Source organism: Canis aureus, chromosome 27 (genome assembly GCF_053574225.1).
Source record: "Canis aureus isolate CA01 chromosome 27, VMU_Caureus_v.1.0, whole genome shotgun sequence".
Taxonomy (NCBI): Eukaryota; Metazoa; Chordata; class Mammalia; order Carnivora; family Canidae; genus Canis; species Canis aureus.
The window spans coordinates 13,357,583-13,381,933 of NC_135637.1; the positions used below are offsets into that span (position 1 = coordinate 13,357,583).

General features: G+C 41.0%; 1 protein-coding gene, 1 long non-coding RNA gene and 1 pseudogene across 8 annotated transcripts in view; 2 read left to right on the plus strand and 1 right to left on the minus strand.

Annotated features, from left to right (window-relative positions):
* HECTD4 (HECT domain E3 ubiquitin protein ligase 4) overlaps positions 1 to 24,351 on the minus strand; it is a 188,764-nt gene that overhangs the window by 47,437 nt on the left and 116,976 nt on the right. For 4 of the 7 annotated variants that reach the window (XM_077875698.1, XM_077875699.1, XM_077875697.1 and 1 more), the window contains exons 30-46: positions 23,502 to 23,637; positions 23,244 to 23,385; positions 22,975 to 23,141; positions 20,571 to 20,717; positions 19,712 to 19,896; positions 17,654 to 17,807; positions 16,484 to 16,764; positions 16,042 to 16,231; positions 15,817 to 15,891; positions 14,811 to 14,892; positions 12,602 to 12,804; positions 10,579 to 10,714; positions 9,569 to 9,751; positions 8,945 to 9,109; positions 8,383 to 8,552; positions 7,326 to 7,441; positions 26 to 129 (exon numbers count right to left, since the gene is read on the minus strand). In XM_077875698.1, coding sequence (XP_077731824.1) covers positions 26 to 129; positions 7,326 to 7,441; positions 8,383 to 8,552; positions 8,945 to 9,109; positions 9,569 to 9,751; positions 10,579 to 10,714; positions 12,602 to 12,804; positions 14,811 to 14,892; positions 15,817 to 15,891; positions 16,042 to 16,231; positions 16,484 to 16,764; positions 17,654 to 17,807; positions 19,712 to 19,896; positions 20,571 to 20,717; positions 22,975 to 23,141; positions 23,244 to 23,385; positions 23,502 to 23,637 — 2,636 coding nt within the window. The remainder of the gene's footprint in view (positions 1 to 25; positions 130 to 7,325; positions 7,442 to 8,382; positions 8,553 to 8,944; positions 9,110 to 9,568; positions 9,752 to 10,578; positions 10,715 to 12,601; positions 12,805 to 14,810; positions 14,893 to 15,816; positions 15,892 to 16,041; positions 16,232 to 16,483; positions 16,765 to 17,653; positions 17,808 to 19,711; positions 19,897 to 20,570; positions 20,718 to 22,974; positions 23,142 to 23,243; positions 23,386 to 23,501; positions 23,638 to 24,351) is intronic. The other 3 variants (XM_077875703.1, XM_077875701.1, XM_077875700.1) reach the window with 1 other exon arrangement.
* LOC144299878 (protein MANBAL pseudogene) lies at positions 11,210 to 12,398 on the plus strand (annotated as a pseudogene).
* On the plus strand, positions 19,704 to 23,854 carry LOC144299879 (uncharacterized). The gene is made up of 3 exons (XR_013366522.1): positions 19,704 to 19,905; positions 22,942 to 23,255; positions 23,552 to 23,854. It is a non-coding gene; the product is annotated as an uncharacterized LOC144299879 (long non-coding RNA).

Here is a 24,351-nt window from a genome sequence, read left to right on the forward strand (position 1 = left end):
GTGGTACGCACGGCATGGGGCTCACCTGTCTCCGGTCAGCCTGCAGCGGAGGTGGTGGCGGCCGAGCACAGTCACGGTAGAGCATTCGCAGCCGTTCACACTGCACCTCCACAACTGCCAGTCGCTCCCCTGGGAGGGGATACATCAAACAAGTGAAAATAAGTCCCAAAAGCCCCAAGAGAGCTCCAGCTCTTCTTGAGGAGCGTCAAAGCAATAAATTGCTTCAGAGAGTATTCAAATTCTTACCAAAAACAAACAGATTGAGGTATGTCTACTACACATAGCAGCACAGCAATGTGGTCAAGTGCATGAGTTCTGAAGTGGGGTTGCCTGGATTTAGAATCTGGCTTCCTTACTCAATATTTACCATCTCACTTATGAGAGTAACAATAGCACCTGTTCAAGGTCCTGAATATGAAATGAAGTAACACAAGTGGAGCTTTTGGCTAAGTCCCTGGCACAGGGCGAACACTCAATAAATGGAAGCTATTATTCTCATCATTGAAACTGATTTTTTAAAACTATCTATTTAACATCTCCTAAGAAAGGTACAGTGCTAGATGCTGGAGAATACAAAGATACATGAGCTCCTATTCTGGGAGGACAGATGAGATGTGTACATGCATTCACATGTACAAAAAAGAACATTAAGGACGACTGGGTGGCTCAGCAGTTGAGAGTCTGTCTTTGGCTCAGGGCATGATCCTGCGGTCCCGGGATCGAGTTTCATATCGGGCTCCTTGCAGGGAGCTTCTCCCTCTGCCTGTGCCTCTGCTTCCCTCTCTCTGTGTCTCTCATGAATAAATAAAATCTTAAAAAAAAAAAAATGAAAACGAAAACGAAAAAGAAAAAGAGAAAGAAAGAATGTGGTACAAGGCTGCAGTACGGGTCTCTTAGATAGGATCCAAGCACAAACATAGGCATAGAGGAGCAGGTGACGACTTCATTCCAGGACCCAGGAAGGCTTCATAAAAACAGACTTGAATTAGATCTTAGAAAAGGTAGGGTTTCAATAAGCAGAGAAGAAAGGGAACTCCAGGTAGTTTGGCAATATGAGCAATGGTCTAGGAGAGTCAAGAGTCAGGGGTCTTGGCAGTACCTCAATCAACACACAAAAATTAACTCAAAATGGATCAGTGACCTGAAAAAATGTTACAGCTAAAACTATAAAGCTTTTAGAATAATGGTGTAAATTTTCATGACTTCGGATTATGCCATGGTTTAAGATATGACACCAAAAGTAAAAACAACAAAAGAAAAAACAGATAAATTGGACTTCACCAAAATGAAACAGGTTTGTATTTCAAAGGGCACTACTGAGGAAGTGAAAACACAACCCCCCCCCCCCCGCAAAAAAAAGAAGAAAACACAACCCACAGAATGGGAGAAAAGATTTATGTACTACCCAATCAGGGACTAGTATAGCTAAAATTACAAAGAACTCTTACAATTGGGGTGCTTGGGTAGCTTAGTCAGTTAAGCGTCCAACTCTCATTCTCTCTTCCTCCATCCCTCCTCCTGCTCACATGTGCACGAATGAATGAATAAATAAAATTTTTTAAAAAATAAAGAACTCTTATAATTTTTTAAAAATTTTCTTTATTTGAGGGAGAGAGCAAGAAAAAACACGCACATGAGTGGGAGGAGGGGCAGAAGGAGAGGGAGAAACAGACTCCACTGAGTAGGGAGCCAAACATGGGGCTCGATCCCAGCACCCTGAGATCACTACCTGAATCAAAGGCAGACACTTAACTGACTGAGCCACGTAGGTACCCTAGAACTCTTATAACAATAAGATGACAACTCAATTAAAATGGGCAAGGGATTCAAATAGACATCTCTCCAAAGAAGATAAACGACCAATAAGTACATGAATGTATGCTCAACATCATTAGTCATTAGGAAAACACAAATCAAAACCACAATGAAATACTACTTCCTACCTACTAGGATAACTATAATCAAAAAGACAACACTAGTGCTGATGAGGATGTGGAATAAATAGGACCCCCATTCACTGCTGGTTGCAGTGTAAAATGGTGCAGCTGCTGTGGAAAACAGTTTTTCAAAAAAGCAAGCAGTTCCTCAAAATTTAAACACAGGATTACTATATGACCCAGCAATGCCACTCCTACATATGCCCAAGAGAACTGAAAACATTTGTCCACATAAGTGCTTATATATGCATATTAACAGCACCATTATTGGTAATAGCCAAAAAGCACAAACAAGTATCAATAAATTCATCAATAGGGATGCCTGGGTGGCTCAGTGGTTTGAGCATCTGCCTTTCGCCCAGGGTGTGATCCTGGAGTCCCAGGATTGAGTCTCATGTTAGGCTCCCTTCATGGAGCCTGCTTCTCCCTCTGTCTGTATCTCTGCATCTCTCTCTGTGTCTCTCATGAATAAATGAATAAAATCTTTAAAATAAACAAATAAATAAATTCATCAATAAACAAAATGCAGTTTATGCACACAAGGGAATCACATGCAACCATAACATGGTTATGGGAAGTACTGACCCATGTTATAACATGGATGAACCTTGAAAACATTATGTTAAGTAGAAGCCAGACAAAATAGGACAACTATTGCAGGATTCTGTTGATATGAAATACCCAGGATATGTAAATCCAGAGAGACAGAAAGTAGATTAGAGGTTCCCAGAAGCTGAGGGAAGGATGATGGGGAGTTAATGTTTAATTGGTACTGAGTTTCTGGTTGGAATGATGAAAAAGTTCTGGAAATATATAGTGGTAATGATTGCATAACTCTGTGAATATACTAAAACCCAAAGTGTGTACTTTAAAATGGTAAATTTTATGGTATGTGAATTATACCTGAATTCACATACTATGTGAAAAAGGTCTTAGGAAAAATAAAATATAGTTCAATAAAAGTAAAGCACAGAGTTTGTTTAGGATATTGAGAAATTTATTGACTTATACCACACCTACACCTACAGACACCTAGACAACTAATATAATCCAAGGATATGGATTAGAAGCCAACAGGAAAGAGGAGGAAAATATAAAACGGACTCAAAGTGAGGGGACCCTGGGCGGCTCAGTTGGTAAAGCGTCTGCCTTCAGGTCAGGTCATGATCTCTGGTCCTGGGATCGAGCCCTGAATCAGGCTCCCTGCTCCTTGGGAAGCCTGCTTCTCCCCTAGTTGCCTCTCCCCCTGCTTATGCTTGCATTCTTTTTCTCTCTCTCTCTCTAATAAATAAAATATTTTTTTTAAAAAAAGCTTATTCCAAGAGAATTTATACATAGAATACTGGATGATCCAATGACCCAGTGGGTAACATGTACAACAATGTCCTTTCCATCAAGCAGTAACCAATGTCACGGAGATATTTCAGTGGGATTGGCTAGAATCATATCAAATAAGGGAAAAGCAATTGTTAGGGTTAGAATGGGGGCTATCTGGCAGAAGTGAAGCATATCTGACATGAGCAGGCTTAACACAAGAGGAGATTTTACAGGATCTAGGGTGAGAGAAAAAGTTCCTATACTTCCAATTAAGGAAAGGCAAAACTGACTGTACTCTGGCCAGAGCAACAATTAACAGCCATAACTGGCTGTGAACTCATTCCAGTCTGTAAATGACAACTCCACAGGAGTAAGGATGCTTAGGAAAGGCAGCATCTCAGTGATAGCTTCATGCACCTGACAGTCTCTCAAAGCAGGGTTTCAGGAAGCCAACAGTGATGACAATGTGGAAAGACAAGGTACAGGAAGGAAAAGTTTGGAGCATAATGTAGATGTTTAAATACGAGAGAAAAGGCACCTGACTTAGGAAGCTGGTAGTGGAAATGAGTAGAAAAGGGATACATTTCAGAAGCATTTCAAAGGGAGATTAGAACATGGCAAATGGCTGGATGTGTAAGGATAGGAAGGAGGTGCCTGTCATATTTAACTCAGTATCTGAGAGTCAGAAATAGTCTGAGTATGACCTAAAACAGAGAGGTCAGAAAGGAGAACTGACTCCAGAGGAAATAATGACTCTGGTTTTAAATGTGGAGTATTCGTGAGGCTGGTAATCCTAAGAGCTACAGAGCCAAGAGGCTTGACTAGCAAGAGAGAGACTGCCCATAACAGAAGCATGGAAAGCACTAGGGAGAGACAAGCAAAGAAGGTGAGTCAACAAAGCTTAGAGCAGTTTCTTCGAGTGAGGTCTGGGCCCCTCCTAGCACAACTGCCCAGGCCTACTTTCAACTGAATATTCTGACTTTTGGGGGGAGCTTGGAAAGCATTTTAAACATGCTTCTGAGGGATACTTGTGAATTTTCCAAGTTTGAGAAGAACCTCTCTGGCTCAGGGAATATGAATATTTAGAAAGTAGGGAGTAGGAAAAAAACAAAAAACAGCTGGACTAGACAGGTTCTGGCTTCTATAAAAAATACAGTTGGGAATTTTTTTGTTTTGTTTTGTTTCTACATGTCTTTTCTTCAGTATTAAAATCTTTTTCTTATGCTATTTCAACCAAGGGATCCAGTGACCTTCACAGAAACATTTCTCATAGGGAAAAGCTCTGTGATGTAGTGCTATCTTCCCAGGCCAAATGGAATTAGGTATTCTTTTCCCTGGATTAGAGAAACTGTAATATTGAGATAGGAGTAAGTCAACATTAAAATGGCCAAGACTGGGGATCCCTGGGTGGCGCAGCGGTTTAGCGCCTGCCTTTGGCCCAGGGCGCGATCCCGGATACCCTGGATCGAATCCCACGTCGGGTTCCCGGTGCATGGAGCCTGCTTCTCCCTCTGCCTGTGTCTCTGCCTCCTCTCTCTCTCTCTCTGTGACTATCATAAATAAATAAAAATTTAAAAAAAAATAAAAAATAAAAAATAAAATGGCCAAGACTTCTGCTTAATTTATCCCAGAGGAAGTCAAATAATGGAAGAAATCATTGAATTTTTTTCCGCATTTTAAAGAATAAAAAATTTATTATTACCTGTAAATTTCGTGACATTTTCATACATGAAAGTAAAAGTCTTTATATATTCAAAAATAAAGATCAAAGAACTCTTTCTCTTCCACCCATCACCTTGAATCATTTATTAAACAGGATTTCTTCTAAGCACAGTCCAGGACTCTCTTGTGGGCTCTAAGAATCCACCATCATGTTAGAAAGTAACCCCGATGCAGGGTTTGTTGATTCATCACAGGTAAAGGACTGAGAAGCCGGCAAACTCTGATATATACCTTAAATGTCAGAGCTCTTTCTGGTAACTTCATAAGTGAATTATGAAAGTGACTATTAAACTTGACATAAGACACTATTTTAGGATATAAATTTGTGTGTATAAACTCACAGTCTTCTCTTTTATGGCAATTAATAAACACTTCCCACACATTTCTATCCAACTCTTATGACCACAGAGTTCTCTTCCATTAGAGAAAATGGGTTAGGTGGGTTATTATTAAAGCCATCTGAGGCCACTGCTCCAAATTACTATGATTCCTAGCTTGTACATTAAGTACAAAAGTTAATTCCACAGTTTAAGACTCCCTTATTTGAGAAACTGTATAAAAGGATACTCAGAGTCCTATAGAAAAGCAAGCAATCAATCAAGCAAGTACATGCTGGCTAAAAATCAGTCATGTAAGTCTTACAATGCCATGTAGGCCAAGAACAAGAAAAAGCAGAGGCAGGAAACGAAGGCCCAACCACAAGTACAAAGCTGAATTATGGGCAAACATTTAGTCACAAATAATTTCCCCTGAGAAGCCTAGCAAATTCCTTTTCTTCTGTTCTTATTCTCTATGCTCAGGATCTCTCTGAGCTTTATTACCAGCCACTGGTTCCACAGTGCTACCCTTAAAAGAGGAGGGAGATTTAAGGAGTAAGACACATATAGAATTAAGACCCAAAGCAAAGACCAACCAAAAGAAATTGGTGCCATGTGAAAAAGAACAAAAACTAAAGGACAGAGAAGAGATTAGGGAGTGACTGAAAAAGCAAATGGCATGAGAAATAGTAAATAATATGGATAATAAAAATGACCTCACCCCCCACACAAAGGATAACACTAAAACCATTAAGGAAGTTAAAGAATATTCATTTATTCCTTACAGCTTCATGAAAATGCTAACACAAGAGTACTGGAAGATGCTAATTTAACTCTGAACAATTTCATTTAGAGTCCAATTATATCCTTGGAGACAAAGCATAAATTTTCACTTAAAAATACCCAGGCCAACTAGCAATTTACAGGAAATCTAAAGATTGAGAGATACAATAAATGACACCATAGAGATACAATCAGCAAAATCCAGACTATAAGAAACCCTTCAAAAAATAAATTGCAAGGCAAAAAACATAACGAGGGGAATCTATATTTTAAAATAAAATGAAAAGACAGCAATGAAATTACAATGTAAGAATTTTATTTGAATCCCAATTTACATAAACAAATACAAAAACAAGTATGACTTTATGAGAAAATCAGAAAGTTGCATGCTGACAAGACAGTTAATATTAAAGAATTGTTAATTTTTCAGATGTGATCATGGTATTGCAGTTTTTTTAAGAGTCCTTATTTTTCAGAGACACATACTAAAAAATCTTTAGGTAAAATAATATCTAAGAATTTTCTTAAAAATAATCCAGGAGGGGGTACAGCATAGATGAAACAAGATTGACCATGAGTTAACTATTGAGCCTGAGGCTTCACTATTCTAGTCTCCCTATTTTTGTGTTTAAACTTTTCCATTAACACACATATATAGATACACACACATACACAAACAGGGATGGATGTTAGTGCAAACTCCGGACTGTGAATTCAAATGTCGACAATGACAAGAGTCAGACAGTATCTGCAATCCTAAGGGTTCATAAATAGTTTTTTTAAGATTCATTTACTTATTCATGAGAGACAGAGAGAGAGAGAGAGAGAGACGCAGAGACATAGGTAGAGGGAGAAGCAGGCTCCCCTAGGGACCCCGATGCGGGACTTGATCCAGGATCCCAGGATCACACCCTGAGCCAAAGGCAGATGCTCAGCAACTGAGCCACCCAGGTGTCCCCATAAACAGTTCTAACAGAGAAATTAATGCAATGAATTAATATGAATGGAAGAAAGAAAACACGCTGACACGGTCATCAATTAAATTGAAAAATGCCGATTTCCTACTTCGTATGTACTAAAAGCTATTTACATTTCTAGATCTGGGATAAAAGTTGTGATAACTGCTATCTGCAGAGCTCAGCTATTTGACACATGTGTGTGTATGTGTATATAAATGTTAGCATTCCATTATCAAACTGGAAATGTGCTGACAACACTTAGAGCAGTAAGGAGAGCCACAGGTACTTACCAGCACTGCATTCCTGGGCCACTAGGTTGAGCACTTCAACAGCTGCTGGACACTGTTGTATGAATTCTTCACAGAATAAGCTGTCTTCTAAAAGCTGGGCCATGACCAGGCATGCTCTTAATGTTAAAAGATTTATAATATTTCAAAATCATCAACGTTCATTCTCTAAAAAGTTAACTATGAAGAACATTTTAATCAATTTTGTTCCCTAACTTACAAAAAAGGTTTAAACTCCTCATTCCTCTTGTTTTTTTTTTTCTGAACTAGATTTGTATGGAAGCATAAGTAACTGTTCTTTTCCCCCAGAGTAACTGCTGACAGTGCATGGACAAGAAGAGGGGTAAATGGTTGCCATCTCTACTAAATGCAGATACAAAGTGCCAGGTGAGAAATTAGCATTATCTCTTAAAAAACATTTCCTAAACTGTGCTCCATGGGCAACATTAGTGCTCTGGGAATAAGAACCCAGACACTTAGAAAATCTGTATGCTGATCTCTTACCTAATTCATAACACGTATTCAAACTTTCTAAGAAGTCCCATTGCCAAAAGAGAAACTTGTTACTGTGGTAAATAAATGTATTCGCAAGAAAATGCTTTTTTTCCTTTTGACACCAACACCTGAGGGCATTCCCTAGTTTTCTCCTTTTCAGTTTGAAAAGTGATAGATCAGATGTATATTAATGTAGCCTGAACCACTTGAACAAGGTAAAGTGGCAGAGAGGTCCACTGGAATAGAACAAAGTGCTTTTACCAAAGCAAAGCAGTGGGAGCCTTGTGTATGATAGATCACTTTTTGACTGCTTGCTTATTATTTTGGGGGGAATAGCTAAACTGTTTCAAAGTGCAGAAATTACACAATGCAACAAAACTTGCAGAAATTGGGGAATATAACAAAAATGTAGTAAACACAGCACAAGAGAACAGTCTCTGTTCTCAGCTTGGCATGAACTTCATACTGTGGACACACTAAATCAGGAGTGGAGGGGCCCAGCAAGGACCCCTGCCTCTCTGGCCTGTACCACCTCAGCCTTAGGGGATTTCTGGGGGGTGCTCACCTTGTTCTTATTTCAGCCAGGAGCCGAACGACTGCCATCACAGGAGCTGACCCATCTCCTGTTGCAGGAAGTGAGGTATGAATAGAGAGACTTCCCTCCTGAGGAAGCAACATGGACTGGACTGCCTGTACTACCTTCTCAGTAATGGACAGTTTATGAAGAGGCAGTGCCTGATGGTGGTGGTGGGGGGCATGGCAAAAAGTCAAATTCAAGTAGTTAGTTTTTAAGAAATGAGGGTGTTATTATCTGGAGTTAATTCTCAAAATTTCAGTCAAAAAAATAAAATCACCATACAGAAAATTGCAAACTAGATCAAAACAATTAAAAATACAATACACTGTGGAATATTCCTAACCAAAGAAACGAGTGTTGTCATCTACGTAAAAATCTTCACACAAACGTTACTATTAAATAATTACACCCAATATATAAATACACCTCCCAAGTAACACTTAAGATAACCAAGTATTTGTGCCTCTGTACTGTGTGTGCACATATTTTTCATCACAGTATGGTTACCATTTGCAGTGACATTTAATAATGCATTTAAAAATCACCTTACCTCCGATCTCGGAACACAAAGTCTAGACAATGGAATAGTCAATGTGTCTGATGCTTGCGAAGTCTTTCTACAGTCTATGGGTGGGAATCTGACTGTAGCTATACCTTCCTGTTCATTGATAGAAGCCACTACTCCGATGCTTCCTGATATTCCTCTACCTAAAACCTAGAGACAAAGAGGGATTAGGATTAGCACTACTGACCGGCTCCGATGGTGTATACGACACTCTCATGGGACAGGTGTGGAAGAGTGAATTCTCAGCTGTTGTTAGTGGCATTATAGGAATAGTTTATCACAATGCAGATACCAAGCACTGAATGAGGAGTTAAAATAGTAGGTCCTAAAACCTATGTCAAGGTGACCACAATATGACAGAATCTCAAACTTCCAACTCTAAAACTTAAGTGACACCAAGGGACACAGATATCATAGTTAAAACCATACAGTACTGTATAATATTTGAATAACCTGCAGCACAGTGTGGATTAGAATTCATGAGTTTCTCAGATTCCTTGTTTAGCTTGAAGGAACAAGGATTCCTGTCCAACTGGGTGGATGATACAGTCTTTACAGATGATCAGTTAATCAATGGACGCAGGAACTTGGGAAATGCTGGCTGGTTACCTGAACCTCAGACCCTATCTTGATGGTCTCTTTGAAGCCTCCAAGGGCACACAGTGCAGCGACAGCCTGGCGGGCGATTCTCTGAAGTTTGGCAAGTTTCCTGCCACTACTGCTCCCATTTTCCAGAATGCTCTCTGCATATTTCCCCAACTGTGGAATGTACATCAGCGCACGAGACAGAACCTAAACATAAGAAGCAGCCATGTAGTAGGAGTTAAAGCTTTGGTCATTTTCAACACTAAGAGTGATGAAGTATCTGTTATCTTTAACAGTGGCTGGCTCCCATGTACTGCAGGAACTCTGGTTATGGGAGGGATGAAGTAACTATCAGGTGTGACCACAGACGTCTTGCCATATTTGCCTTATATAATGAGACAGGACTGGAAACACACAACCTCAGAATGTGGGAGAATCAAACACTGCGTTGACAAAACTCCTAAAATAAGGCAAAAGCTTATCTGAGGGAAAACCATCACAGCATACTGCCTACAACTCAACATCCAATTTTCTTAAGGCACTCACTTGAAAAATGACTGTGGGCAAATGGGAATTGATTACAGGTCCCTAGTTTTCAGGAAACCAGACTACTACGTGTAATGATGAATTACTGACAGAACATTCAGGGAGTATAAATCACAGAGGCCTTTGGACTTAGTATATACACTTAACAAATCCAATAAACCAAGGCTGTGTGATTTCCTAATGTCAGTACCAACTGAACATAGGCAAGAAGGAGAAACAAGGCATGCTGTTCCTTTCCCCGAGAATATAGTCTCATCTTCTGCAAAACTAATTTTGGCAGTGACAGGAGGCATAGGTTAGCGGAAGGGAAATGATTAAACCAAAGCAAATTTGACGGGGTGGGGTGGGGGGGGACTGCTAACAAGTCTGTCTGACCAATTTGGGAAATCTTTACTAGAATAGGATCCTTATTAGGCAGGATTCAAATGCTAAAACAGATCACAAACCTCCCCCTCGTTTCCCCAGTGAAGCAGGGACTCTGTGCTAACCTTTTCTGCTGTTGTGGTCCATATTTGGGCAGCATTTGACTCGGGGGCCATTAGCAAGCTATGAAGCAAGGCGATCACTTCTGCGGCCATGCTGTTCGCCACGTGCCCACTGATGAAGGGTCGGACGGGATCGGTCCTGCAAGTGTCAAGAGGGAAAGGGTCAATGTCCAGGCGATGGTTAAGAATGCAGAGGTGGCTTTTAGGGTTATCATCGGACGGAAAAATTTTCTAATGATACAAGAAAAAGTGGATTTCATTGACTAAGAAAAAGAACAGCTAAATTATCATGGAGGAAGCGGGGGGATCAGTTCTCTCACATTCTTTCTGTTAATTAAAGAATCCCCTAAAACAGCAGACCTCAAAACCTGAACGGCATAAACCATCAGGATCAAGGGAAGACCCTAAGGACCCTATGGCACACCAATTCCTGGCTTGCAAACATAGAACACTTCGCAAACTCCCTAGAAGCAATACTCTTTCCTCCTGTCTACTCCCAGAGAGAAGTTTATGTGTAGAGCTAGGCTGACTGGAAGGAAAGGCATCAAGACCTGAGTTTACTAATACTCAAAAAAGCTGTAGCTGGTGTTCCTGGTTAGTGGCCTTTCTCAAAAAAAGACCACCCTCGACTTCCGGGGGAGTGGCTGGGCGGTGTGGGAGAAGTTGGCTCTGGAAAGTGGTGAATCAGAGGAGACCACAGGCAGCTGCTGGCCGAGGCCATGGCCTCCGACCTGGACTTCTCACCTCCCGAGGTGCCTGAGCCCACTTTCCTAGAGAACCTGCTGCAGTATGGACTCTTTCTGGGGGCCATCTTCCAGCTCATCTGTGTGCTGGCCATCATTGTACCTGTTCCCAAGTCCCATGAGGTGGACAGGTGGCAGAGCCCTCTGAGCCCAGAAGTGTGGAGGTGAAGAGGAAGACCAAGACTGCTGCTCTTTCTGCCAGCAAGAGGCCCAAGAAGGAGGCAAAGAAGAAGCGGTAGAAGGGGAGGCCTGTAGAGCCAGGCGGGCGAGGCAGGGGCCTCGACGGGGAGCCCTCCTGGGACTCAACGTCCTGTTCCCTCCGACGTCCCAGGGTCAGGGCTGAGGTGGCTGGGCCACTCTCTGACCACAGAGATCTGGACAATCATGACAGTCCTCAGGCCCCAGCTGGGCAGCCTACCACTTCCTCTTCCTTCTGCTTCCAAGACAGTTTAGAGCCACAGGGACTAAACCCTGTGTGCAGAGGCTGTGCAAGAAGTCTGTCTGTCCAGAAGTAGGGTCAGCTCCGAGTGACATTTCCATACTTAATCATTGTGTCCAGCCTTCAGACCCACACCTTGTGGATTTACATTGCATTTTAGAGTCGTGATCTCATGCTGACACACACCGCCCCTCCCATCACTTGTGCACCACAGATCTGCTAATCAATCACCTTTGTCTCTGCCATACAGATGGGGTCAGGCCAGGCCTTCCCTGTTTGTTTAGGTCAGGACGCCATGGCCACTGAGATGTCAGTGGTCCCACAAGCATGACAGCCAGGTCCGAAGATGCCTGGTGGCTCAGGTTGGCCGGACAGGGTTTGCCTGGTTCTCCTCTGGCAGACAGAAGGGATTTGGCTACATGAGTGCATGTTCTTGGGCTCAAACTTTCTTAGCCTCTGAAATGGGGGGCTTGTCAGTCTCAGAGCAACCTCTTTTCAGCCTATCATGGCGTATTCAGTGTGTGCCTTTTGGCTTCATCTGTACACGTCCCCTTTCCCCTCAATTCTTTTAACTCTATAACAGTGAGGAAAAGTCATCTGGGCAAGTAAATGTCAATAAACTGCCTCACATGCTGGGGGAAAAAAAAAAAAAAGACCACCCTCTGGCTGTAGATGCCCACTCAGCCAGGAATGCTGCCCTATTTGCCCAGGACCACCTCAGATGGGTATTTTAACCCCGAAGTCCTCATTTCCAGCAGGTCAAGAGGATGATATACAATTAAAGCCCTAAAAACAAGTCCATTACTAAGTAGACCTTAGAAGAGTCTGGACAGGAAAAGACTACCTTGCAAGCTCAGAGTTCCTCTCTCGGCAAATGGAGGTCTGGGCAGTTTTCTTTTTGTCACCTGTGGACAGTCCGCTCACAGTCTCTGGGTTGACAGACTCTACAGGCGGCCCGATGCTGACGATGAGGCCTGACTGCGCCCACTTGGTTGCTTTCCGAAGAGCAGCTGCAGCCTCTTCTGTAATCACCTCACAACAGCCACCCTGTAGGGAGGTTTGAGACCGTCACCATACTCCGCTTCCTACTTTTTAAAACCTGCTTCCCCGACTCACATGTTAAAATACTATATATAGAAAGTTAATTTCCCATAAACATCCCATGTCCTCACCCAGTCACATATAACTGTGAATCCTCTAAATTTGTTTCCATGCAAATTCTGGCACACATAATCATGGATCACACTACGCACAGTTTTTCTGTTTAATTTTTCTCAGTTATCAAACTATCATGTGTTTTGATACTGATATATGTAGATTGACCTCACTCTTTTTATAATTGTATAGTATTTCATCATAGGCATACAACTTAAATTTTTTTTTAAGATTTTTTTAAAGACAGAACACAAGTTTTGTTTTGTTTTTTTAAAGATTTTATTTATTCATGAGAGACACACACAGAGAGAGAGAGAGAGGCAGAGACACAGGCAGAGGGAGAAGCAGGCTCCACTCAGGGAGCCCGACGTGGGACTCAAGCCCGGGTCCTGGGTCCCCAGGATCACACCCCAGGCTGCAGGCGGTGCTAAATCACTGCGCCACCAGGGCTGCCCCAACATAAATTTTTAAATTTAAAAATTTGAGGTATAAATGACATACAACAATTTCTTTAATCAATCCCCCATTTAGGGGTATACAGATTATATTTTTTTGTTTTGTTTTAAATAAATAGAGCTGTGCAGAGCATGGTTGTCTCTGGACCCTTGAAAATGCTTGTTTACCCTCACCTTGACAATAATGAGTATTATCGGGGTTTTTTTTTTTTTAAGATTTTATTTATTTATTCATGAGAGACACACAGAGAGAGAGACAGCGACATAGGCAGAGAGAGAAGCAGGCTCCAATGCAGAGAGCCGGATGTGAGTCTTGATCCCGGGACTCCAGGATTATACCCTGGGCTGAATGCAGGCACTCAACTACTGAGCCATCCAGGTGTCCCTATCAATTTTCTTTAACTTTGACAGGTGAAAAATTATATATTACTATTTTTATTTCTTTATTTATTGTATAATCTGTAAACATGAGCATATTTCAATGCTTTTTATGGGTTATGTATCTTTAGTTCTTTTATCTATTATTCTTTTTTAAAATCTATTACTCTTTTAACCTTTTACATATTATCACTTTTAAAGTATTATTATTTATGTATTTGTTTTTAGGGAGAGAGAGAGAGAGAGAGCACATGTGGGATGGGGAGGGGCAGAGAAGAGAGAGAGAGACAGAATCTTAAGCATGTTCCATGTCCAGTGTGGAGCCCGACACAGGGCTCAATCTCACAGATACTTAACGAACTGAGCCACACAGGTACCCCTCACTTTTAAGGCATTAATAGGCTGCAAAAAATATATATATATTTTTTAAAGATTTTATTTATTCATGAGAGACACAGAGAGAGAGAGAGAGTCAGAGACATAGGCAGAGGGAGAAGCTGGGAGCCTGATGTGGGACTCAATCCTGGGACTCCAGGATCATGCCCTGGGCCAAAGGCAGGCACTAAACTGCTGAGCCTCCCAGGCATCCCATAGGCTGCAAAACTTTCTTAATAAAACTAAGAAAAGGGGATCCCTGGGTGGCGCAGCGGTTTGGCGCCTGCCTTTGGCCCAGGGCACGATCCTGGAGACCCGGGATCGAGTCCCACATCGGGCTCCCGGTGCATGGAGCCTGCTTCTCCCTCTGCTTGTGTCTCTGCCTCTTTCTCTCTCTCTCTGTGACTATCATAAATAAATAAAAATTAAAAAAAAATAAAAATAAAAAAATAAAACTAAGAAAAAACTTCTAGGTCAAGAACGAGAATTCTCTTTTACATTTTAACATCAATGACAAATTGACTCTGACTGGTTCTCTTAAAAATGGCTTCAGTTAAGCCACTGACTTTAATTTCTCACTCTGCCTCCTTGTGGGAATTTTTTTTCTTAAATGTCTCTGAAAACCAAAAGCATGGCAAATGTTTCTCAATCAAGCATTCCTGTCAGAGCGGGTGTCTCCGAATTAGTTACCTTAGTCATGTCTCGATCCATTTTCACAACTTTCTCCATGTTGGCACCAGTGCCAAGTCTGAAGGGCCGTCCTTCTGAGCTACTAAAAGGGAAAGCAGAGAGAGGTGATGATCTTCCAGGCAAGGTCAAGGTCAGGCTGCACGCCATGGGGCAATCTAGTATTAACCAGAGCAGTACTATATGCTACAACAGGATTTTAAAACCCATAGTAAGACTCAATTTTTCAAAAAGGAAAGAATTTATTATTGTTTAATTACAGGACTTTTAGGGATCAAAACACCAGCTCTTTTTAGACAGTTGTAGTGATAATTTAAAAACTACATGAAAATGATGTACAAAATAGAGAGCTGAACAAAATCGAGAATCTGAGCCTACAATACAGGGAAGGCTGGGCTCGGTGAGTGATCTAAATCCCAAAATAAGGGAACTTTAACAATAGCATGGGTTGGATGCCTTGATGTTAATGACTGGATCTTTCTAAAAATTCAGTTTCCTCTGCTTCTTAAACCTGACCTCCAAAAACTCCTTCACCAAATTTGCACTGTCAGGTTTTGCAATGCCTAAGAATGTTTCTTGGTGGTTCCTGCATCTAGCACTGACCTGCTGGACCCCTAGTTTATGCCAGTAGCCCATTAGTGCTTTCAGTTGCCATGATGGTAGCCAAGGGACCAATTATGAGGATGACACCATCACCACATCATTTATTTGAAGAAAGAAGTCTTCCCCGGAGATATACATACGTGTCCTAAATTCCCTTATGTTCTGTGGAAGACCTTCCTGGCTCCCACTGACAGGGCTCCATGTTTAAAAAAAAATTTCTCTTATCTCTCCACCTCACAGTCAATGGTATCCTTAAATTTACCAATGGCTGAAGGATGCAAATGACTAAAACCAGACTGCATTATTCCTTCTTGAAGCCCAAATCACACTGTAGACTCTCCATTGAGCACAAACAATATATTCTCAACAGGGCTTTTGCTCTCTGTTGGGTTTGAAGAAACAGTACCGAGTTGTGGATAAAAGCTTGGGCTCTGTGGTCAGAGGCCTGCGTCTGTGGTTCAGCTCTGCCTCAGTTTCTCCACTGTAACAACAGGGATGACAGTAATAGTGATTACCTCTTAGGGTCGTCAAGAAGGCTGAGACAGTTGATGTATGTAAGGGGCTTACTGAGCTCAGTGCCTGGGACACAGTCAGTGCCTAATGACATGTGGCTATTACAACAGTCAGTCACCTTAGTAGCGGCTGGAGAACCTCATGGGATGATTGGTCTTCCCGCTTGTGGATAAAGATAGACAGCTTGCCATCCACTGCTTCACTCTCTTCTCCAGGATCTTTGTCTCCTTTTAAGGAATTCTTGGGGCTGGTTTTTGTCAATGTAGTATCAGGTTCAGAAGCAGTTGGAGAAAGAACTGTCTGACATCCTTTAAAAGCAAACAGAACAAAAAAAAAAAAAAAAAAAAAAAAAAGCAAACAGAACAATTGCAGTGTTATTGGTATAGCTCCCCTGCACAGGGAAAACTCTGGCTTTGGAATCTCTCTTCTTCCCTCTCCCACCTCCCTTTCTTTCATCACAGAAGGCATAGCAGCAGCAGCAGCTACAGACAGGAGGAAGCTCAGTGTGGCCGTCCACAAGAAGCAGGCACCTCTGTACCATCCTCCGGCCAGCCTCTCACCTGGGACCACGTAATCTGCCAGCTTTGCTAAGAGCAATGAAGCAATCTTGGATGCTGGGTCACTGGGATCCTCCTGCTCACTGTTTAGGGAAGGAACAGAGTAGCTCCATGGTGGGAGCTCCACATTCCCACAATCTTCTACACTCATCAGCGGGAGTGCAGCCCGGCACAGCTGAAGAATGATAAGGACCAGCTTTGGAGATGGGCGCTGGTCAAGCAGCAGGGAGAGGAGTTTGGACACACAAGCTGGCTGGCTCAGGATGGCTTTACCTATGTGACTCCTGGAAAAGAAGGAAAAAAAGGTAAATGACGTTGGGCATATTGGTCTATAGACATTCAGAAGCAATAATTCCCTAAATGAGGATGAACTGACTCACGAGGACAACATGGATCTGGCACTATGTTTTTAGGAAGGAGAATGAAGGTTTTGGTAAATATCTAATGTAAGTTCACAATTGACCAACCAATAATACTTAAAAAGAAAGATTTTTGAATATTTTCTGATCCCTAATGTTTACTTAACTGCGATGCTATAGTTCAGCACGGTTCATGGAGCACTACAACTGTATGAACCAAACTAGAGACTTTCCATTTAGTCTTTTATTTCCTATTAAGGAGTGTTTTAAGACCAAATATCTCACACAGGGTTACACAGGCCTCAACAGTGTGGAATATGACACAGCTGACCCTGTGGCATCTCACTGAGAAGAAAACAAAGTCCAGCAGGAGCCAAAGAACAAGTAGCCTTATGTGGACAAGCAGTTGTGGGCCTCACAGCTCACACAGGATGGTATCAAACCTCCACAGATTGTCTTAAGACACAGCATGAGAACATGAGTCAACTGCAGGTCCTGACTGATTATTCTTTATTTTGCTATAATGAGGGTAAGATTTGGGGTTACTCAATGTACCTGCATAGACCTGAAAGGCTAGCAGCTGTCACCAGCAAAGTTTTAAAGCAAATGGTATCATTTTATGAGGTAGAGATTCACCTAAACAATCCTCGCATTTTAGAGCTACTGTTTGTCAATAGTTTTGTTCTCTACTGTTCTGGAAGCAGAAGCATGTCAGAATGGCCTTGTAATTTAGATGTTTCAAAAGACAATCACCACCCAAGAGAAGCCCCGATCATTCAGGAGGAAAGCCACCTCTTTCCACAGCTCTCTATACCTTGAGAGATCATTGAGAAGACTAAGGACATCCTGGAGGGCATCATTCCCAGCAGCCTGGTTGCCACAGCACTCAGTTGCTCGGGCAAGATGGTTGGTGAGAAGGCTGGACACCTGACGGGCCAGACCTGAGTGCACTGCCTCTGTGGAGCCACCTTTAGAGTTCAAAGAAAGAAAGAAAGAGTGAAGTGAGAACTCAAAGAAGCCATGGTGAGCCTGCAGGTGTGGCAAGTCCTCCCTCTCTGTGTCCCTACTTAAAGCCCTTCTCTTGCGCCTGATTTTTCTTTAACCTGCTCAGCATTCCACTAGCTATCCAATTAGTGTCTCCTCATTAGGTAACATTTGCACATATAAAAGGTTAATGATTCAATGTTGGGGAAAGACATTATTCTTAATGAAAACTGAATAGAACTCATACAAAACAAGGAACATACTTTGATTAACAGGGAAAAATCACCATTTTTTTTAAACTGTCATGAACACACCTTGATTTTTAGCTCATATACCTTCTCTCTCCTCAAACACAATTAAAGACCTTTTCGGATCTTTCCATTTTCACTGTAGTTCCAGAAGCCCCTCCCTTCCAAGCAGCTCTTGTAAAAAATGACACAAATTAGTTGTCATTTCCTGAACTTCCCATGGTCTCTGGGATCCCTATGCCTACACACACTATTTATTGTGCATGGAAATATTCTTCATCCTTGTAAGAGTAACTCACTCGTCACCTTCTTGGGGGAGCTTTGCCTAATCTCTAGCACAGCTGGTCTGTAGGAACCTCTGTGCTCCCAACACTTTGCATGCACCTCAATTATGGCACTGACCACACCGCAATCATTTGCTCACTGGTCTATCCCACCACTGCATCATATTTCTTAAGAGCAATGCCCTTGTTCATCTTATGCCTGATTCTCAAGATAATAAAACACACAGTGAGGGGGAGGGGTAAGGGGATGGGGTAACTGGGTGATGGACATTAAGGGCATGTGATGACATAATGAGCACTGGCTATTATATAAGATTGATGAATCAATGACCTCTACCTTTGAAATTATTAATATACTATAGTTAATTAACTGAATTTAAATTAAAATAGTAATAAATAATAAAACACGCAGTGAATGAATAAACAAATAACCAAGGTATATACATAGGCCTGGGAGATGTTACATTATGGAGATGTTATCCTTCAACTTTACTTTTTCAGCTGGATTGGAAATAATATAATTTGGAAATAGCACTTGAAAATGCAACTAAATCATTTCATGTTATTTGTAGACTGTTAGCAGTGTTGACAAAATAGAAATGAAAAATATCTTCTCAATTTCCTGGCTTACTGTACTCTTCCAGAGTGGTTATCATTCTTCACCTCCACCCACAGCTCTATTGAGGGATGACTAACAAATACAGTTGTATACAATTTATATTGTATAATGTGATTTTTTAAAAAAGGTATACAACATGATTATATATGTAAATATGTATATACATTGTGAAATGATTACTACAATCTAGTTAATACTTCCATCACCTCATTAGTTATTGGAGTATGTGTGTGTGTGTGGTTTGAGAACATTTAAGATTCACTTTGTCAGCAAATTTCAAGAGTATGATTAAGTATTATTGACTATAATCACCATGCTGTACATTAGACCCAGAACTTATTCATCTTATAACTGGAAGTTTGACCTTTTGACCAACATCTCCCCAATTCCCCCTCCTCCTAAAATTCCTGGCAACTACCATTCTACTCTTGGTTTCTAGGAGTTTGGCTTTTTTAGATTCCACATATAAGGGAGATCATTCAGTATTTGTCTTTCTACGTCTGGCTTATTTCACTTAGCACAATGTGCTCTAGGTTAGAATATTATTTAATGTCATAGTGTAGCCATAAATTTTCAGAGAAGCATGCTGATGAAGAGGCTCTCATGAAATCATTAATTTGACCCATCTGATTATGTAATTTAATATAGCCTTTCTTTCCCCCAGCCAGCACAAATAATTAAATAGACATGTCAACAGAAGAAATCAATGAATTCTAGAATGGAATCCTGCTTCTTACCTTCTTCTTTTTCCCACTCAACACAGCGATTGGCAAGCACCTGGAAAGCTGCCCAGGCCATTGTGGCCACTTTCTGCTTCTTAGTTTGCTTCTCACTGGAGCTAGATTCCGTCTGACTGCTCAAGCTACAGAGTCGATCCATGAGCTGAACGAGGCCACTGCGCACCAGGCACTTCTCTTCGCTCCTGGGCCAGGTGGAAAGGGTTATATGAAATAAACATCACTGACCAGCCTTCGGGTTTAAGACCCAGGTTATCAAAGGGGCATAAAAACAGCATAGTTCTTTGTCTATTACTTAGGATACTACCATGCATAACTCAACACAGAAATATGTCTTTACAATGAGGATTTCCTTCATAAATAAGGAACTTCAAATTTTAGTTTGTTCATATAGAACAATAAGTAAAAACTGATAGAATCAACTCACGGTTCCCATAAGAGAAAAAAAACTACATAGAAAAAAAGGGGGATTTATAAGGTCAGTGAGAAAATAAATGTATTTGCAAAGATTTTTTGCCAAATGTTAAGTAATTTCCTAGAGATCTTTTACGTTCCTTTAAACCTCTCCATTTTGACAATGTAATATGATCCCTCTTGGCCACTCTTGATCATGTAGGAATTCAACAATCTGGAATTTATTTATTTATTTATTTTTTTAATTTATTTTTTTTTTTAACAATCTGGAATTTACACAGTAACCTTAGGTGTCTGTCAGGGAGGTAAGTTCATTTAATCACAGTGGTAGTGTCATTGGATAACCAAAGCAAAAAAAAAAAATCCCAATTTTTTAATTCAAAAATATTTTTAATTAAACACTGCAGTGTAACTTACTCACAATAAAAAGCATTGCCTTATTTACCTGGTATAAGGTATGGTACATAAGAGTCCGATGCTATTTGCACATGCAATAGGGTAACGAGCACATAGAGACACAACAGAGGTCATGGTCTCGCCAAAGGCTTCCTGGACCTGCTCGACCATCCCACCACAGGTTAGTTCTTCAATTCTATGAAACAGAACCAAAGTGCAGGCTTCTTGAACCACGGCAAGAAGAGTGATGGTAAACATAAGAACGTAAGAGCAGGAATGTTCTTGTGAGAAACCCAAGGGTGTCTAGATGAATCCAGAACTGAAGGGATCTTAGAAATTACTATTGTTTCCCAGACTCCAGGACCACACAAGACTACCAGACAGCATTTCTTAAGTTGCCTCAAAGACAATGCCCAAACTTTAGAAAAGTCAAGTTAAGCAGGACTACTCGGAGCCTTACAAGATTAAAGTCCACAATATCTCTAAGAGCAACAGAATGGTACTCCACATTTCCCAAATGCATTTAATAAGGAAACATCTGAAACTTGTCTACAATATCCTATGCAGCACTGAATTCTGTAAATGCAATTGTACTAATGAGAAAATCAAGGCCCAAATTGATTAGCTAAGTGTCCTTTTCAAGTTCACATTGTGATTATTAGCAGATTATGAGAATCCAATTGATATGAAATAAGACTTTCCCAATATAAACACACAACCTGGATTCTTTTTTTTTTTTAAGATTTTATTTATTTATTCTTGAGAGACAAGAGAGAGAGGCAGAGACATAGGAAGAGGAAGAAGCATGCTCCCTGTGGGGAGCCTGATGCAGGACTTGATCCTAGGCCTCTGGGATCACGCTCTGAGCCAAAGGCAGATGCTCAACCACTGAGCCACCCAGGCATCATCCGAGGGTAGATTCTACAGTAACTAATATTAGTTGAAAACTGGAACTGTGTGGATTTATCTACAAAGATATGCTATAGAATACTGTTTATAATAGCAAAAATATGTAAATAAAACCTAAGGTTGAAAATAGGGATTAAATCTGAATAAAGGTTCAGGAATATGATGCAGTGCTATACAACCACTAAAAACATTATAGGAGATATCTGTGGTTAGGATAAAGACAGACACATACGCTAGAATGTTACAGGTTTTATCTTAAGATGCTGGATTTACTTTATATATACTTTGGGATTTTCTGCATTTTTTCAAATGTTTGATATATGACATTAATAACCAAAGGGAAAAGGAGTAATGCTCCCAGGGTTGTGGAGAAATTATTCTGGGAGGAAGCTGTGGTGGCCAGTGCTACTCAATGGGCTTTCTGGGCATCCACTTTAGTTGAGTGAGCATGTGACTAGCCTGACAAGGGGACTGACAGCTTTTGAGACAGCAGTCTAGGAGGGTCTAGAACTCTTCTCTTACCCAGGCTCTCCGGGATTAGCATGTGTTGGGGCACACCTGTGCTGGACACAAGTAAGAACTGTTGTCTTGTTTTGTAAACCGCTGAGATATTGGAGAGTTTTGTTTCTGAAAAGTAACCTGGCCTCTCCTGATTGACACAGAAATTTCTCAAGATATTAGCTCTTAGTTAACACATTTTCCTCCAGCCACTGCTCTCTGCTTGCTGGCCAGAATTTCTCAAAAAGCTGTCAGGAGACACAAGTAGCCCCAGGCAGTTCTAGTCCAGGACCTGGAGACAGACACCTTTTCTATTTCTTTCTGAAGATCTTTGAAGCCCAGTAGGGAATAGTATAGCAAAACTCCCACAAAGAAGTTATTCAACCTTTTTCAAAGTTCGTATATACAATTATGTTTTTAGAAATTGATCCAGTAAAAATAAGCACAAAAATACACAAAAACATAGGTATAAGGATACTGACTACATCACTATTAATGCAGAAATAAAGCAGACAAAATGAAGGAGAGAAAGAGAAAATGAACCATGGTTCACCAGGAGGGGAGGAGTTAAATAAGACATAGCCATCCATATCTGGAGGTCCACAATGTGCTTAAAAACTATAAAGCAAACCCAAATGTACTGACATGAAAAGACAGATTTATCTAAGATATATTGAGCAAAATTATTTTCATGTCTGTTATATAACAGTATAACATAATCTAAATTAAGAAAAAAAATCCTACACATACACACTTCTGTGTACAAAGAGAACTAAAAAGCTACTTATGTGTGTATAGCTGATACAAGCAGCTCTAAGTGAACAGGGTGGAATTCAGGAAAGGAAGCACAGTAAAGAGACTTTTACTTTCTGCTACATAAGCTGAAGTTATTATAAAACTGTGGGATACTTTTGAAAAATAAAAGCAGAATTATTTTAGGGGAAAACATTAGTAAATACCACTATATTTGGCCTTAAGAATAATCTTTGGAACAAATGCCTCTTTCCCCCTAGACAGAACGGTATGAACTACTAGAAACAACTGACCTGGGTCCTCCCTGAAGGACCATAGTCACTGGACCCACAAGGTGTGTCACGCCCCCGACACGCACAGCAGCCGTCAGCAATTCCCGCATGTGCACCAGTGCCTGCTTTCGAGTATTTCCCCGCCGCCACCTCGTCTGTGCAGCCAGAAGAAAGCTGCTGCTGGACACCTGAAAGGCATGAGAAGGAAGTCCACCTGACTCTTCGTGACTGTTCCAGGCCCCCGGTGCTGTTAGGTGCTATTCGTCTGTAGTCAGCAAAACATGACCTACAGCTTGGTCAGGGTTAGTGCCAATGAAAGCAAACAGTTGCCCCAGCAGGACACTGTAAGTGGGCTTGTCCCTGCTATCCTCAATGGCCAATGACTGCAGGAGAGTAAAGGAGCTGCTGCGGTGGCTGGTCACATGGCGCCGCCTACAGGAAAACAAAATAGCACTAGATCACAAAACAAGAAACTCACTCAGGGAGTGTGTTTTGATGAATGTATTCAGCTGCATGTGGGAATCTAACCTTAGCCATTAGCCATTTACCTCTGATTTGCTCTAGTAAATTCCAAATCTTCATTACCAATCATTTCCAGGTCAGAAGGAGCCGACATGCTGCGAAGAAAAACAGGCTGCCGCACAGCATGAGATATCACCTTTGTTTCTGAAGCTGATTTACAAGCTGGAACAGAAAAGAATAAAAAGATTGGCATATCTGCTGTCTGATTTGTGAGGACAGCAACAACAGTTATGCTACTACTCTAAGAGTATCTTCGCTTTCTAGGAGAGTTCATCTACGAAACTAGTGAGTACAGCACACTGATGGTTTTTAGGCTAGATATTAGGGTAAAAAAATGTTTAAACCTAGATATTAGGGTAAAAAAATTATTTTAAGTGTGAAAAACCATAATCTTTTTATTAAATTTGGTTTTTTAAAAAAAGGCTGACTCATTTAATTCATAAACTCTCAATGTTCACCTTCATATAAGCATTCTAAAAAGCCAGAAAGGACAAAGTAATTTCTGGAATCAAAAATTTCTTAATTCAAATGAATTATTTGAATCTGTCTTAAGAATGATTAGGCAGGGGATCCCTGGGTGGCTCAGCGGTTTGGCGCCTGCCTTTGGCCTGGGGCGCGTTCCTGGAGTCCCGGGATCGAGTCCCACATCGGGCTCCCGGCATGGAGCCTGCTTCTCCCTCTGCCTGTGTCTCTGCCTCTCCCTCTCTCTCTCTATGTCTATCATAAATGAATAAACAAAATCTTTAAAAAAAAAAAAAAAGAATGATTAGGCAGTGTCAGTCTAAAAACAATTTTTGAAGATGTTATTTGTCAGCAAACTATTATTTCATGATCTCTGATGGCAAGAGCCTCTTGGAAAGCATCATCAGTCTTCCT